This window comes from Nyctibius grandis, chromosome 17 (assembly GCF_013368605.1).
Source record: "Nyctibius grandis isolate bNycGra1 chromosome 17, bNycGra1.pri, whole genome shotgun sequence".
In the NCBI taxonomy this organism is placed as follows: Eukaryota; Metazoa; Chordata; class Aves; order Nyctibiiformes; family Nyctibiidae; genus Nyctibius; species Nyctibius grandis.
The window spans coordinates 3,422,454-3,437,358 of NC_090674.1; the positions used below are offsets into that span (position 1 = coordinate 3,422,454).

General features: G+C 39.3%; 1 protein-coding gene across 7 annotated transcripts in view; it reads right to left on the minus strand.

Moving 5' to 3' along the window:
* Positions 1-14,905, minus strand: part of VPS13D (vacuolar protein sorting 13 homolog D) — a 94,447-nt gene that overhangs the window by 16,743 nt on the left and 62,799 nt on the right. For all 7 annotated transcript variants that reach the window (XM_068414978.1, XM_068414976.1, XM_068414977.1 and 4 more), the window contains 2 exons: positions 7,203-7,335; positions 5,148-5,343 (listed from right to left, as the gene is read on the minus strand). In XM_068414978.1, coding sequence (XP_068271079.1) covers positions 5,148-5,343; positions 7,203-7,335 — 329 coding nt within the window. The remainder of the gene's footprint in view (positions 1-5,147; positions 5,344-7,202; positions 7,336-14,905) is intronic.

Below are 14,905 nucleotides of genomic sequence, written 5' to 3' on the forward strand. Positions count from 1 at the left end.
AAAGGGGAGAAAGACAACCAACCATACAGACAACTGATTTCACAAATACTCCAAGTATAAATTGTATCTAGTAACACAGATACCCAGCAATAACCTCCTGGAAGCATTATTCAGCCACAAAGCAAGGTATTTGCAGTAATACATAAAAAGGAGATTATAGTGCGGTTTTACAGTGGGTACCAATTTGTGTCCATTCAACCCTCTACAAAAGAAAGGGAGAGGGGTATGTTAGCAGAGATACTGAGCAGGTGAGAGTGGTAATGGAAAATGATTAAAGCAGCAAGAAGTGTCTGCTGAGGTGCTGCAGAATGTGTGGGCACAGAACCAGGCTTGCTTAACTTCAAGGATCTAGTAAAAGCAGGATGTAAAATTATATTTGGAGAGGACAAACTAAGAGGCGTTTAAAATTCCAGTGAGGACAGTGAGGTACTGAAGAACCTGAAGAGGTCAGAAATATGGCAGGAAATGAAATGGGATTCAACCTACAAAATCACAACCTGGTTCATCTGGGGAAAAATAATCCAGAACACAAATATTAAATGACAAGGAGATATTTGCAAAGCAGTAAAATAAAACAAAACAGTAAAAAAACTCTTGGGGGAAAATAGCAAGCAGAAAACTGGATATCAATTCGCAATGTGATATGGCAGTAAAACCAGCCAACACAATTTTGGATGACTTGCAGAGAACAGCTTGTCACCGAACAGGGATATGACGGTCCCTTTTCACACAGTACTGATGGGAACTTACAGACTGGGGGGATTTCAAAGTAGCTCAACAACAGCGATGGAAGAATCTGGATAGACTAATGACAGAAGAATGTGAACCCATAAAATCTAGTTTAACAGTGACTGAAGATGGGAGGTAGGGCTGACGCTGAGGAAAAGCCAGTGGCTACAGCCATTTAACAGGGTGCCACAGGAGTAAAATGGACAAACTTGCTCAAAAGAAATCAGATCATTTGAGAGAACAAATTCATTGTAACAAATTCATGAACAGGTTCATTATAAAGACCTGTTATCCCCCAGGGAAAAAAGAGGAAAGGGTATGAAGGAAATCACACTGCCCAAGTCATTTACAGATCAGACCAATAAATCAGCTGAACTGTCCTGCACGCAGCATTTCCAGATACACACAACACAATGAATACCAGCCGATAAAGAGATTTTCTCTCTGGCTTCTAGGAAAACCTTAGGAAGGGTTTACCAAGAGAATAACGTCTCCTTCACCAGAGTCGTGGCCCATACATGACTGACATTAGTGCAAAGAGTCTTGAACTCGGGTCTAGGTGAAGTCCAAGGTCAGGATGGAATTTTGGACATGTACAGAGGTGTTAAGGTTTAAGCAATATTTATCTTTAAAACTTGAGAACCTCGACAATATACTCTTTGCAGTTTATTAGCTGAGCTGGTGTTCCATACAATTAGGTACGTATTTTCTACTTCTTCCCAGTGTCACTGATACTCATGCTCTCAAGTCTACTGCTTTTGACCTTACAATCAAAATCACGGCTAACAGAGAGGTGGATGCACCAAGGCAAAAAAAAAATAAAAAAAATAAAATCACCTGCTTTTGATATTGTTTCAAACTTTGCAACCTCACTGCACATTTCTGAGTGATGGCATGAAAGTGGTGAACAAAAGAAAAACCAGCGCAGGCTGCTGCTTTCCAGGTGAAGTACATTTAAAAGAATCTAATATTTACCTAAGAATTTTCTGTAACCATTAATGGCTTGCCAATCTCAAACTATTCTTTACTAATACAGTCTAGTTCACTGACAGAATTCATTAGAATCGGGTAGGTCATGAAGTTATCTCCTTCTTCTAAGTTTCATATTGCGACTATTGGAAAAGAAACAAACCCTTGCAACAACAGTTCAAGAATAATCTTAAACTTGCACTGACCTGGCAGAAGCCTGAGAGAAAGCCATCATGGCAGTTTCCTGCACTACTTGTTAGACACACATCTAAATATAAATGTTCTTTACTTGTGCTGCACTAGGACTTAAAACACGTTTCTAGGAGAGAGCTTTCCAAGCATATCGAGAGACATAACAGCTTTCCTGTTCTGAACCGGTCTTTAAGACTTTTGGCAGTATATGACAAATATGGAAATAATCAGAACTCTTGTATGTGACACTAGAGTACTTGGAACACATAAAACCCACTCAAAAAAAGGTATAGAGTCACAGGCATTAACCGGTTATAAATTAGATCTATACTGCATTGTCAACAACTATTTTCTTTTATGCTCTCCTCTGCATTAAATTTTAAAAGTATTAAGGCAGCTTTATTCATAAATAACAAGAATAATAAATTGTATGATTACATAATAAGTTATAAGATCAGCTTTGAAAAAGTCCAGCCTAAAGTCAGATTTAAAAAAGTATCTTCTTGCACTTTAAACACATCCCCTTTTAAACTACCACCATAAGCTGTAAAGCCATCGTCTGCATCTCAGCCGAACTAGTTTGGCTCCGTGTTCCAAACGCAGGGTTTGTGCTACCTGCAGGAGGCCCAATACAAATCAATACATTTTGAAGCCAAGAGAGACTTATGTCCGTGTAGCATGATCACAGTAACACAAGCTACAGAGTCTTCCTCGGTGTTCTGTTCAGTTCAGTAACTTTGCTGGAATTAGAACATGCCTTTTAGTAAAACCTACAACCTCAGTTAAAATTCTTCATCTCACTCACAACTGATCCAATGGTTAAAAGTCAAGCAGCTTAAATTCAGGGCTTTTAAAAATTCAGCCATGTAATTAGAGAATTGCAAGGGGTCTATAATTTATGGTTATGTATCATGATATTTAAATGCAACTGTTATTAACTGGGTGACTAAACTTTGCACCAGTACCAGAACCTTGCACATATGCTGTCAGTCTCAAGGTCAAGGTGGCTCTTACCATGCTTATTAACTCACGTTCTTCAGCTGTTCAAAACTACACTTGAGGTCAGTTATTGCCATAAACTTCTATTCATCAGGGTTAGCTGTTTTTGTGTACTTAGCTTGGAAGAGTTGACATGGCCCCGCATGCTTAAACAGAACACTCAACTGGAGCCAGCAGCCTGGGTTTGGAACACTGTTCTATTTTGATTCCAAACCACACATATTTGAACAGTTAACAAATGCGGCAGGGAGATATTGGTACACAGCAGTCTAAAAAATGTACAAATCCTTTGTTGGTTTGGGTTTTTTTATACCCCCAGAAGAACAATTTGGTTGCTTCATTATATAAGCACATAAAACCCCAAACCCTTACCAAACAAAACAGGAGTGCAAGGTTGCTTATAGGTGGTGGTGTGTTTTTTGTTTTTTACCCCCCTCCTACATTATCTACATATTCTCAAGCACATCTGTTTATCTAAAAAAAGTTTTGATCAGATTTTGTAGACTGGAGAAGTGTAGTAATTGAGAAAGGTTTTTCTTTTTTTTTTTTTTTTCCTCCTCCTCCCCCTTGTAGAAGGTTGCTGGGTCAGAAACTTTTTGCAGAGTATGTATAAACACGAAAATCATTTCACGGTGCTTGTCCATAACAATAGGATTTCAGAATCTAGTGGAAGTAAAAATGTGGTTCAGCTCATCCCTCTTAACCTCATCTCTTAATTGACAGTTAACAAGTTAAAGGGAAATATGTCACACAGGCAAACACAAGCTGGAGATAAGGCTGCTTGGAGGCCCTCCCTGTCCCCGCTGCTGTCCTGTTTGTCAGCTGTTGGTAACATCATCGCTACTGCACATAGGCGGTATCTCATAGGAGTATGTCAGAACATGAATTTTAACTATATGTGTATCTTGAAACAAACTGTAACGCAGCTGGTGACACAACTAACAGTACAGCCAGGTGTGTTTCTTCCCACCTTTAAATAAATCAATCTCTACAGTCAAAAAATTAAGACATGTAGAAGCAAAACAGTAGATGTGTTTTCTCAGGGATGCACTTAGGAGTTCTCATGTAATTTTGTGTATGCAGATGTACGTACCAAATTGTAATCCTTGACCTCTTGGTTTTACAAATCAAGTTAAGTACCAAATACATAAGACACATACATGTAACACTTCCATTTTCGCAACAAAGTACACCTAGGTTCACTCTTCGAAGTTTCCTGCACCTCACTCACCCTTCATCAAGCTTATTGGTCTTTACTGGAACACTGATGGTAGACACTTCAGGATCCCAAATGGATCCCACAGGATCCTGTGGCGTAATAAACCACAGGAAATGGAAAAGCCAAATGGGAAGACGAGACAACCAGAAAACCCAACATTTTGCAAACATTTTCTCCTGAGCTTTCTGACAATAAAAATTACTTAGGATTTTCTTTCACTTCTGTAGCACGCAGGATCTCACGTACCTACAACAGGACTTCCTGGCATAGTACTATCATATAAAGTAAATTCTTGGCCACAAAGAATAAAAAGAGTCTTCTCTCAGAGCAGCTTTTTTAGAACTTAGCCCTTTCCCTCTTCCACATTCATAGTTAGTGCTAATGAACATTCATTTACTTTAAACATAATCATCGTTATTTTGTAGCTAGCACATTATGCTATAACTGAACACAGGAAGGAAGCCAAAGCATCTGTCCTGATGTGCTGCCACTTACCATCCACATATGTATGGGTAAACAGATAAGCGTGTGGACATAAGGGCATATACCCACGCCTTCTGTAAGTGAGAACTATTGTACAAAATGAAAATTAGAAGATAATGACACTACATTGATGCCAGAACTCTTCAAACCTTTGAAAAATTGTTTTTCTACACAGCTAAATGGAAGCTGGAGGGAGAGCAGGGAGAAGAACTCTTCCATTTGAACTCTGCGTAAGGATTCCGTGGTGGAAGTTTAATCTCATTACATATAGCCTTTTAAAAATTTTGCTTTAATCTAATGCTGTAGCTTAATAATTCCTGTTTTATGTTGAAGCTCTTCTGTGCAAATCTCACTTGTTATAGTATTAACTAATGCCATCTACTAAAGAAAAAGCAAACTGAGTGAAATGGGCTATGTCACTAATAATAGCTCATAGTAAATTTGATTAAATTATTGTTTCTTTGGGTAAGGAAAGATAATCAGATCAGAAGTTGCAGCAGGTATTAATACACATTTTTACAGTATTATTGATCGCAGATATGAACTGCTTACTGACCTGGGGCCACTGAGCGTTGCGGTGTCCCTCACTGCCTGTGCAGTTTCCGATGCAAAATCCAGAGCTCCAGCCACAGGTTTGGTTACTGTGCCAACCAGCCCTTTCCCAAGGCCTGAGATGAAACCACTGACACCTCCTTCAGTTTTCACACCTTCAACTGTTGAAGTTATTACACTTGTCAATCCTCCAATGATACCTAGCAAAGACAGAAACAGCAAAGTAGGCCAGAAGTATTGCCTTGAAAAGTCAGAGCCATGTCACTGCTGGTGCTGTCCGCCTGAAGGGTTTGCTGTCAGGCTTGACAGAAAGGCACTGTTCATTTAATGTCATACAAAACCTGTTTCACAACTGATTACATTAGCTAATAACTTTATACTTTGCATATGTAGTATATACATGCATACAGACAGACAATTATATCCCACAGAAAAATATTTAATTCATTATTATATTTTTTTTTATATTTCTATACTGTTTTATTTCCCAGCTGTATTTATACAGTCCTCATCTGTTCCTGAGGTGAAGCAGTTACTTACAATGTGACAAAATTCTATTACCACAAAAGCTTATACAATTTAAGACAGAAAACAGAAAAGTGCATTTCTCCACCAGAAAAAGTCAATTATTTTAAACTGGCACTGTGTGATTTTAGCTGTGATGCTGCCAACAGACACTTCTGTGCACATTTCTGTTGCTGAGCATCTGAATGCTCTGAAGAAATCGAGAACCTACTGAGGCTTCAAAAGACTTGTAACAGTTCATATTATCTGAGAACGTGCTTTACAGATTTCACATCTCCACGAGGAGAATACCACCATTTCTAGTGAACTGCCTTAAGCACTCACTCGCTTACCACCATTTGGCTCTTCAGCTTTCAGCAGCCAGGTACTCTTTTAAAGTCTGTAACTGAAGTACAGACCAAGCAGCATCTTCGTTTCCAAACTTAAGAAGTGCAAAGTATTTAAAGCACTTCCCTTGAGTAAAACTACACTTTATGGTTAATTCCTACATTTCAACAGATAGGACTTAACAGTTACTTGCTTTTTTTAAAAAAAATTGAATGGGAAGCATTTAAAAACTCCACAGAATTAAACTCACACAATCCTGCCAATACTGCATAATACAACACAATGAAGTGCTTTTATAACTGACTTTTCAGCAAAGACTGACATATTTCAGATTTCCTGCATTTCTACCAGTACAATTTGTATCAGACTATACAGCACACTGGTGTGAGAGAAACCTCTCTCCGGATCCATTTAAGTACCTACAATGTCTCTTTATGACAAAAGTCCAGCATGAAGAGCTTTGCCCAGCATAGAAAAGATTGCTGTTTTAGTGAGAGCCAGATTATCTTTACACAGGCTGCAACGGTTGCACTAAAAGACTGACATTTAAACAAACTGAGTCAAGATGATGCAAAATATAAATATTTGATTTAAACTTGGCTTGTATTGATTTAACTTTCTTCAACAGATAAATCATGAACTAAATTGATGTGAGATTCTGGCCAAATTAAGCCTAGTCCACTGCCTTTTACACAAATTCATTTCTCTAGTTCTCAGTAGACTTTTAAAACCAAAACAACTATAAAATAACCCAACTGGTGAAATGTTACTTTAAACTGATGTACTGATTCTGAGGAAACTCAGGTTCCTGGAACTGAAAGCAAACATAAGAAAGATACAGTCCAACCATACTAATTTTTTTTTTAATGTCTGGCCCTCAAAAAGACTGTTTGCGTAGGTATTTTATGCCTCTACAAAGAAACTGAAGTTTTGGATTAACTTTCCTGGAAATTTTATTTTAATTTGCAAAAAACCTTTTATGTACAGTTCCATGTGAAAAGACCTTATTCTTAAAACGTAGTTTCTGTCAACTTAAAAAAAACAATCCCCCACCGTGACCTGCAAGCATTCAGATTCAAATATAAAGCCTCTGACAGATCCACTGCTCTGGCTTCAAATAATCCCCCAGGGGTAATACAAGCTGCTCTTTTCAATCTGATCACTACTTTTAAGAGACAAATGAGTTAAAATTACAGCTCAGGGTTACCATGTGCCAGTCCATGGATTCCAGCTACAAGATGTTCTCCACTAGTTGCAGCATGATACCGAATGTATTCTCGTTCAGTCTGATGTCTGTTATCCATCGTCTTTCCCAAACCATCTGACAAGGTCCCAGCGAACTGTAAGAGAACAACCTTTTCTGTTATTAAAAGAACAAAAATCTCTTCTGTAGATTTACTGAAGAAAATTCCTAGATTCTAGTTGTGAAATACAGATTTATACAACTCATTTTGTTCCACGCACACAGTCACTCCAGCTTTTTTGCCATGAAGAAAACTCTGAAGTCCATCAACCTGTGCTTTCCATTGGTGCAACTTAAATCCTGAGGTGACCATCAAAAACCAAGTAGGTGCCCAACTGCAGTGGTCAAGCCAAAATAAATGAAGTCTGTGAAAGATGTACCAAAAGAAGTGCCAGTGACCCAAGTGTAACCTTTCAAAAACTCACAAGAATGTTATTTTGAGACAAAGCTTTTCTTCTGCAGAGATATGTGAAAAGCTTCAAGGCAAATATGCCTGTCATGGAACTAAAACATTTGCAAGAGTTAATTAAATTTTATTTTAGTAACACAACGTAGAAATGGCTCTATTGTGAAAAGAGTTGGTGGGGCAGCCACGCCATGTTCACTGCAGCACATGGGGCGATCCGCTGAAAGCTGGTTATGTTGGTAAGTGTCCGCAGGTACCACACGCTGTGAACCAGAAGTCTAAGGGGAACCCTGGACATGTGTGTCGAGCATTTTTACTCCTTACGCTTATCTTTAACAGTATGGGGGAAGACTTGAGATACTTACAGACAGAAGAGGACATTTAAGTCCAAACAGGATTTGTTCTGAGAACTCTGACCATTACTGAGTACCAGTCAATGAAAAACGACCAAATAAAAATGATGTATTGTGATCTGTTGACCTTTAGTCACATAATCAGATATAAAACAGAAGCTTAGTGGAGAAAGGCAAGAAAAGGAGACAAAAAACCTGAAACCTTACCTCATATTCAGGATGTTATTATAGAAAAGGACTCCTAGCAGGTATTTTCCTGGAATTACCTCCAAAAACCAGCTATTTTTTGGTTACATGTAGTTGTTCATCTTCTGTACCTCCCTCAACTAGCATCAGCATTCTTACTATCTTCTCCTTACAATAAATTAACTTCTCCCCTACCCCCCAAAGGAAAGGTAATTTAATGCTTTGTTGTATCCTAGACTAGTGCTGGGGAACGTACCAGGTGCCACAGGAATATCAGAGATACCCGATGGCTGCAGGAAGGTGAAAGCACTGCTGTCCCGCCTGAGCACAGCTGCTCTGCGACAAGTCCTTCATTGTTTAGGAACGGTGCATGGACACCGCCCTGTCCATGGCTCAGCGTAGCTTTGCTGCGTGTACTATGTCCTTTGCGTCCGTATTAGTTATGTTAAAAGAACCTACGTGATTAAGGTGTGCGCCAGAAGACAACGAAATCCTGGTGTGAAATTCTGATTCTAATACACCAAAGATTAAAAAAGAAATAGACAAAGAAAAATAGAACAGAAACTGACTGTTTCTGTCTCCTCTTTCTGTCATTTTTTCAAAGGCTGCTTTTCTTCTTTACTAATGACATGTCCCAGTTTTAGATACTTCTTTCCAGCTCAAAGACAAACCAGTCCAGTGGCTCCAATTATCTAAACAAGTAGACTTTAACAACATGAATGAAAATTAAATCCCATGACCCTTCTTGTGACTTGATCGTATGGACACTAAACAGAGCATAGGGATCAGCGACGGAATTGCTCCTGACCTCTTTGTGAACTTAATGTAGATGTGATATCTTTTTTTAAATTAGCCTAGAAATACAAACCAACCTGAAACTATCTATTAACCGTCTTTAAGGTTGGGTTTTTTCCTGGACAGATACTTTACTTAAGAGGATTAGAGTAGTTGCTATAAAAATTAAAAGGCTCAATAGGCCTCCAGAATTCAAACCTCATTAAGGAATCTGTCAAGGCCTGAAAATGATTTTTCAAAAACACATTTTGAAAGTTACCTTAGTGCATGATCGGACAACCAGCCAGCAGGAATAAACCACCTTATTAATATTGATCAGAATTGGTAAGCTCTCCTTACAGCTTTGGCTTTCCCCCCTGCCCTTGTACCTACCTATATAAAAAGGAAAACTAAAGATTTCTAACATTAGGAAAAAAAATATCCAACCACCCAAACCCAAACCTGCACAACGCCTTATGCTCGGTCTGTGTAGATTATAATCACAGTATTAAGAAAAAGTTACTCAGCAGGGGCAAGTTGTTTCAGGATTAGAAACTTGAGTAAGCATCGCAAATTTAAGCAGTTTAAGTCCAGCTTAAACTTTGAAGGGAGATTTGAACAAGTTAAAGCACAAAAGCCGCCTTGCCTTTTTCCCCCCCCCAAACATCTTGCTCTTAGACACCTCGTTTGAGGCATGCGTTTCTCCTTCGAGAAATGCAATATTAGACATTGAGGTTCAGATATGAAGACTTGTGGCTTATTGAGCTGTTAACCCGGTCATGCAGAAAATAGCCTCCAGATAAACAAAGGTGACAACAAAAGCGCGCTCCACCCTTGTCTTCCTTAGCTTTTGTTAATAAAGTGTGACCTGATAACTTCAAAGCCTACCTAAGACCATGTAAATGCCAACATAACTAAATACAACAGTGTGTGGAACAAACATGAAACCAATCAAGGGACTTCTAAAAACCAGTCCCCCTCCTTCTCCATCCTAGTCTTCATAATGAGTTCTTTGTCTACTTGCAGATGAAAAAAAGAAATTAGTAACTTGGTCTTTTATCTCTGCATTTTTTCCCCATTTTAGATATTCTTTTCCTTGAAACAGAATTACAACAAATACACCAGTACGAGCTAAGGGAAGTTACCTGCCTCCTAACCAAAAGCACCAAAGTCTTACTTGAATGAGGCCAGTCTACACATTAGGTACATGTAAAGCGGTGGGTATTTTACTTGTCAACCTGGCATCTCCAAGTGAAGCAACATATGGGTCTTCCACACTACTCATTAAAAGTTCTGTCATTTCAGGTACTAAAAATATTTCAGCTTACCATTAATACACATTGCTTAATCCTTTGCCTTATCCATTCTGCGTGGACAGAAAAAGGAGAACCTCTCCAAAAAGCTCCAGTCATCTGAACAGTCGCCCACCTTCGTTCACACATACCCTCTTTCTCCTCTGACTCCTCCTGTCCCCAAAGCAGACGGTACTTCCTGCATTTCCCCTCTGTGGAGGGACACTGACCTTTCCTTCCAGGTCTACATTGTAAAGACACTTGATCCTTGGTTTTCATCCCACACTGGTTCATATACGATGTGAAGCTACCGACTGGTGATATACTCAAGCAAAAAATACGACCCACTACAGTTCATTAACTTAAGCCTATGTGGTCTAACACAAACTGATCCTCACGAGCAGGGTGAAATACAGTGACTTTCACATTTCCCTCCAACATTTCCCTCCAAATTCCAGGACATTATGCTACTCTGAACACTATCTTTGGAACAACGTGACCACCACTCTCAGCACTTTACGATTATTGAAAATGTTATTACACTTCCGTAAGCCTGGCGTACACTGGCCTTAGCCTCCTCCTCTGTAGATTCAAGTTAAAGAGATGATTCATCATTTCTTCTTTTATCAATATTAACTATCTACCATGATGTGCAAAAGCAGTTGGAATAGTATCTGTACAAGAAACTGATCTACTCATGTTTTGGGGTTTTTTGGTGTGTGTTTTTCTTTTTAAAGGCCCACTAATTAAGGAAGTTTTGCTACAAAAACTTTTACCACTGACCATGTATCCTTTGCTGTTTCAAGCAATAGAAGAAAAACAAAAACACCCATATGCAGTGTTTGTGAATCAAAGCTAGTGCCAAACAATAAGGCTTATGGCGCAAAATAAGAATTCAAAGCAAACGAAAAACTAATTCTAGACTTTGTACTGCATGTTCCCTCTAAGCCAGATGCATGAAGCACACAGCATGGAAATAAGTTTTAAGTAATCTTTTAAAGTCTTTTTAAGCTCTTGGCACTGCCTGGTTCTCTAAGGACATCCCAAAAGGATAAATACACAATTATGACTTTAGTCCAAACATTCCATTGTAATTCTAGCACCAGAGAATGGTACATTTACAAATATTATTGACTGAGCAAAGCAGAACATTCCAAGATGGAATTTTAAGGGAGGAAGTGATGAAATGAAGTATAGGTCAGTTATAACTTCTGTGCAAACCTCACAATGAACTGCATTTAAATCAGAAATCACAGCGTTTCCTCAGTTCTCATCTTTGCTTTGCAGAACTCCTTTAGAAAGCAGTTCTTTGTTGAACTCCATTCAACTCTTGCCCCAAACCACCACCTTTCAAAACAACCTCAAACACCACACGCTGATGATGATCATACTTTTATCTCCAGTAATAAAAGCTGGTTCTCAGAGACTAAAGCACAAATTTAAGTATGTTATTTCAGCAAGGCAGAAAAGAGTATTTAAGATTTATTTAAGTTAGAAAATCTTATGTCATCTTCAGTTCTCACACACACACATACACGCTTTCCAAAACAGGAAAATCCCTAATCATGACGATTAAAAGTCATTCCACAGTTTCACCAGTAACTCCCCTAAATATAATTAACTGTCTACATGAAAGAGAAGAGCTGCTTATCACAGGAAACAAAGGCTGCGTAGGTGAAGAGCCAACAGTGATTATCAGATTTCTGAATGTAGAGTTCTGTTAAATACCTTCTTCCTTACAGCCCTAAGCAGGAACATCGGGTTTGGAACTATATTTTCCTCCCTTCTGCTACCTCGACATTTACCTGCTTTCTGATTTCTTTTACTTTCTGTTTGCTTTGACTACCAACAGAAGCAACAGGCAGCACAGCACAGATGGCTTGGAAGGAATAAACCTTACTGTGAACCTAACAGTAACACCTTAATAAATATATCTACAGTAAATATTAGCTGGAAAACACTGACACACCCCTGCCCAAAATACATATTCTATACATATAGTACAGAATGTTTGACACAGAACATTAGTTTTACAAGTTTTTTAAAAAATAATAAGCTGTCTTTTTAGCATGAAACGATTGTTTCTTTAGATATTATCTAAATACATTAAAAAGCCAACACATTTTATATACATTTAAAACAGTGATCTTAAAACACAGCTATAATTACATAATAAACTCAAGTAGATTGATAGCATTAGAAACTAGAGGCTACTTTCTTTTGAGTTGTGTTTTTGTTTTTTAAAAAACCCCACATCCACTCCCTCCCCTGCTGAACAGACGTTTGGGAAGAACTGTTCAGCCAAGTGATTAAATAAAATGGACTATGTCTAAATGTTTAATCCTTTGTGGTTACTTGCCTTCTAGCGTTATCATTAAAAAATCACCTTTATTTCCTACATCTCTCCAACCTGTTACAGGTATTTTAGAGGCAGCCAATTTGTACGCTGACTTCTGACAGTAAAATACAACAGTTCAAAATTAAGCATTTATTTTGCTATATGGAGGCAAAAATCTTCACAGTGCACATCATAGGCCAAGCAGACACATATATGTGCTGCTAGGATTTGTTATGGTTTTAAAAAAGCCTTACAGCAGTTAGCCAGCCTCAAATCTTGGTGCTATTCTTTTGAAAGTGTAAAAAGAAAAAAAGACATGCAGTATTCTTGGATATACATAATGACTAGGTGCAGTGAGACAGATAAAGTTGGGTAGTAAATTCCTCAGCCTAAGTTTCCTTGCTTTTATTGCAATGTCTCAAGATTGATATTTAATACATTTCTGCGACTTACCATAAAAATAACTTAGAGCAGCTTCTTTACTAATCAATACATGCAGTGTTATGGAACGGAAGCACTACAGATGTAATTTTACAAACTAGACATCAGTAAGCAGACAGACAACACAGCTTCCTCCTTTCGCATCACTGGGGTCAACTGTGCATTATACTGGGACTCAAAAATGAAATGCTGTAAGTATTGAAAAAACAGCAGGTGTTTATAAGTCAGATGTAAAAGGCCTAGCTGCCTGAAGTCGTTCCACATAATAGTTTTACACGGCTTCTGTCAGTCTCTTAAGAATTACTCAGATATTTAAGTAGGAAAGTTTGTCAATTCAGGTAAATTTATATGCTATATACTTTTACACTTTCTGTTACACATTAATACATCCCCAGGCCAACTGTTAAATACAACCCTAAACAGAAAGGATGGCTCAGGCCGAGCCCAGAACGCATTTATAACCAAGTCAGATTGCACAGAGAGAAACGTGTAATGGAACTATGAATAGAACTGGCACGGGCTTCATTTAGAAAATACTAAATCAGCAAAATGCTATAATCAGCTTCTCATTTTAAGAGACACACAAACTTTGACCCTCTCTAAATTACTGGCAACCGAGAGGAGACAACGGCTTTTCCCACTGAACACACGTGCGTTTCTTGAGATGCTGTGCAGCGTTCTCCACCCCGGTTTGTGTGACAGAACCAAAGGAAAGGCGCTTTAATTAGCTCGCATCCCATCGTTAACGAAGCTTCCTAATGCATCCTGACAACGGCATGCTGCGGGGTCAGCCGGGGAGCCCCCGCTGCGGGGCCGCCCCGGGCTGGGTGTCCCGGGGAGCCCCCGCTGCCTGCCCTGCCTCCCCGCCGCGGCTGCCCCAGGAGCCGGGTACCTTCCCCCGGGGCCTCCTGCGGAGCCGCCCCAGCAGGTGCCCGTGGGCAATAGTGTTGTGTTTCAGGGCTGGATGAGTGATCCCTGCAGGAACCGCCGGCTGTTTTCACAGACACAGAAGGCAGTCAAAAGTCCACAGCATGAACTTGGAATGACCCCAATTGCAGAGTCACTGGCGGGTTCATCTGGAGGACAACTGCGCTTTATTAAACAACTAATACTCTTAACAGATAATTCCCCTCCCCCCAACTTTTACTTAACTCTTACAAAGCTTTAAGGTCTTCCTGTTTGTTTACTTTTTGGGAATGGAATAATTTGCCCTCTTACACCCCCCTCTATATGCTGAAAACCCCAGAAAAAGCCTGCAGAGATCTAGTCCGGTTCCTTGAGTTAATACGTAACAACAATGTATGCAGAGGGCAGCAGATTAAGTTTGCTTTTCAACATCATCTTTACCAGCTCTGTTGATCTTTATTTTCACAGGGCATTTCCTTCCGCAGCACACCCCAGCAGTCTGCCTCTTTCCAGCCAGTTTCATTTTCTACCGTGGTCACCTATGACCACACTTGGGATCTGAAAGAACCTCCTGTTTAAAACCCCACAGGTTTTCTGTGTGCCATTAGGTTTTGGAAGGAAACCTAACGCAAACCCGTTAATTGGGCCTGCCCTCGCGGGCGCAGTGTGAACAGCGAACGACGCTTTGAGGGGTGACGTGTTCGGAGCTGTTGGTACACGCCTGCATGAATCTATTGTTACAGCTTCAGCAGGTACCTTGGCCATCTCCCGTGGACATAAAAGTATTGTTTTCCCTCCTCAAGGATACACAGCCAAGAAATTTCAAGTTTAAATCTGTACTATTTAACATATTCCACCCATCTATATAACTTATACACACAGTAGGGAGGTGCAGTCAGCCTTTTGTCAAGACTGAAGTCATTAATTTCAAACCCACACCCCATTTTTTCTCCTTCAGATGCTAATTGTGA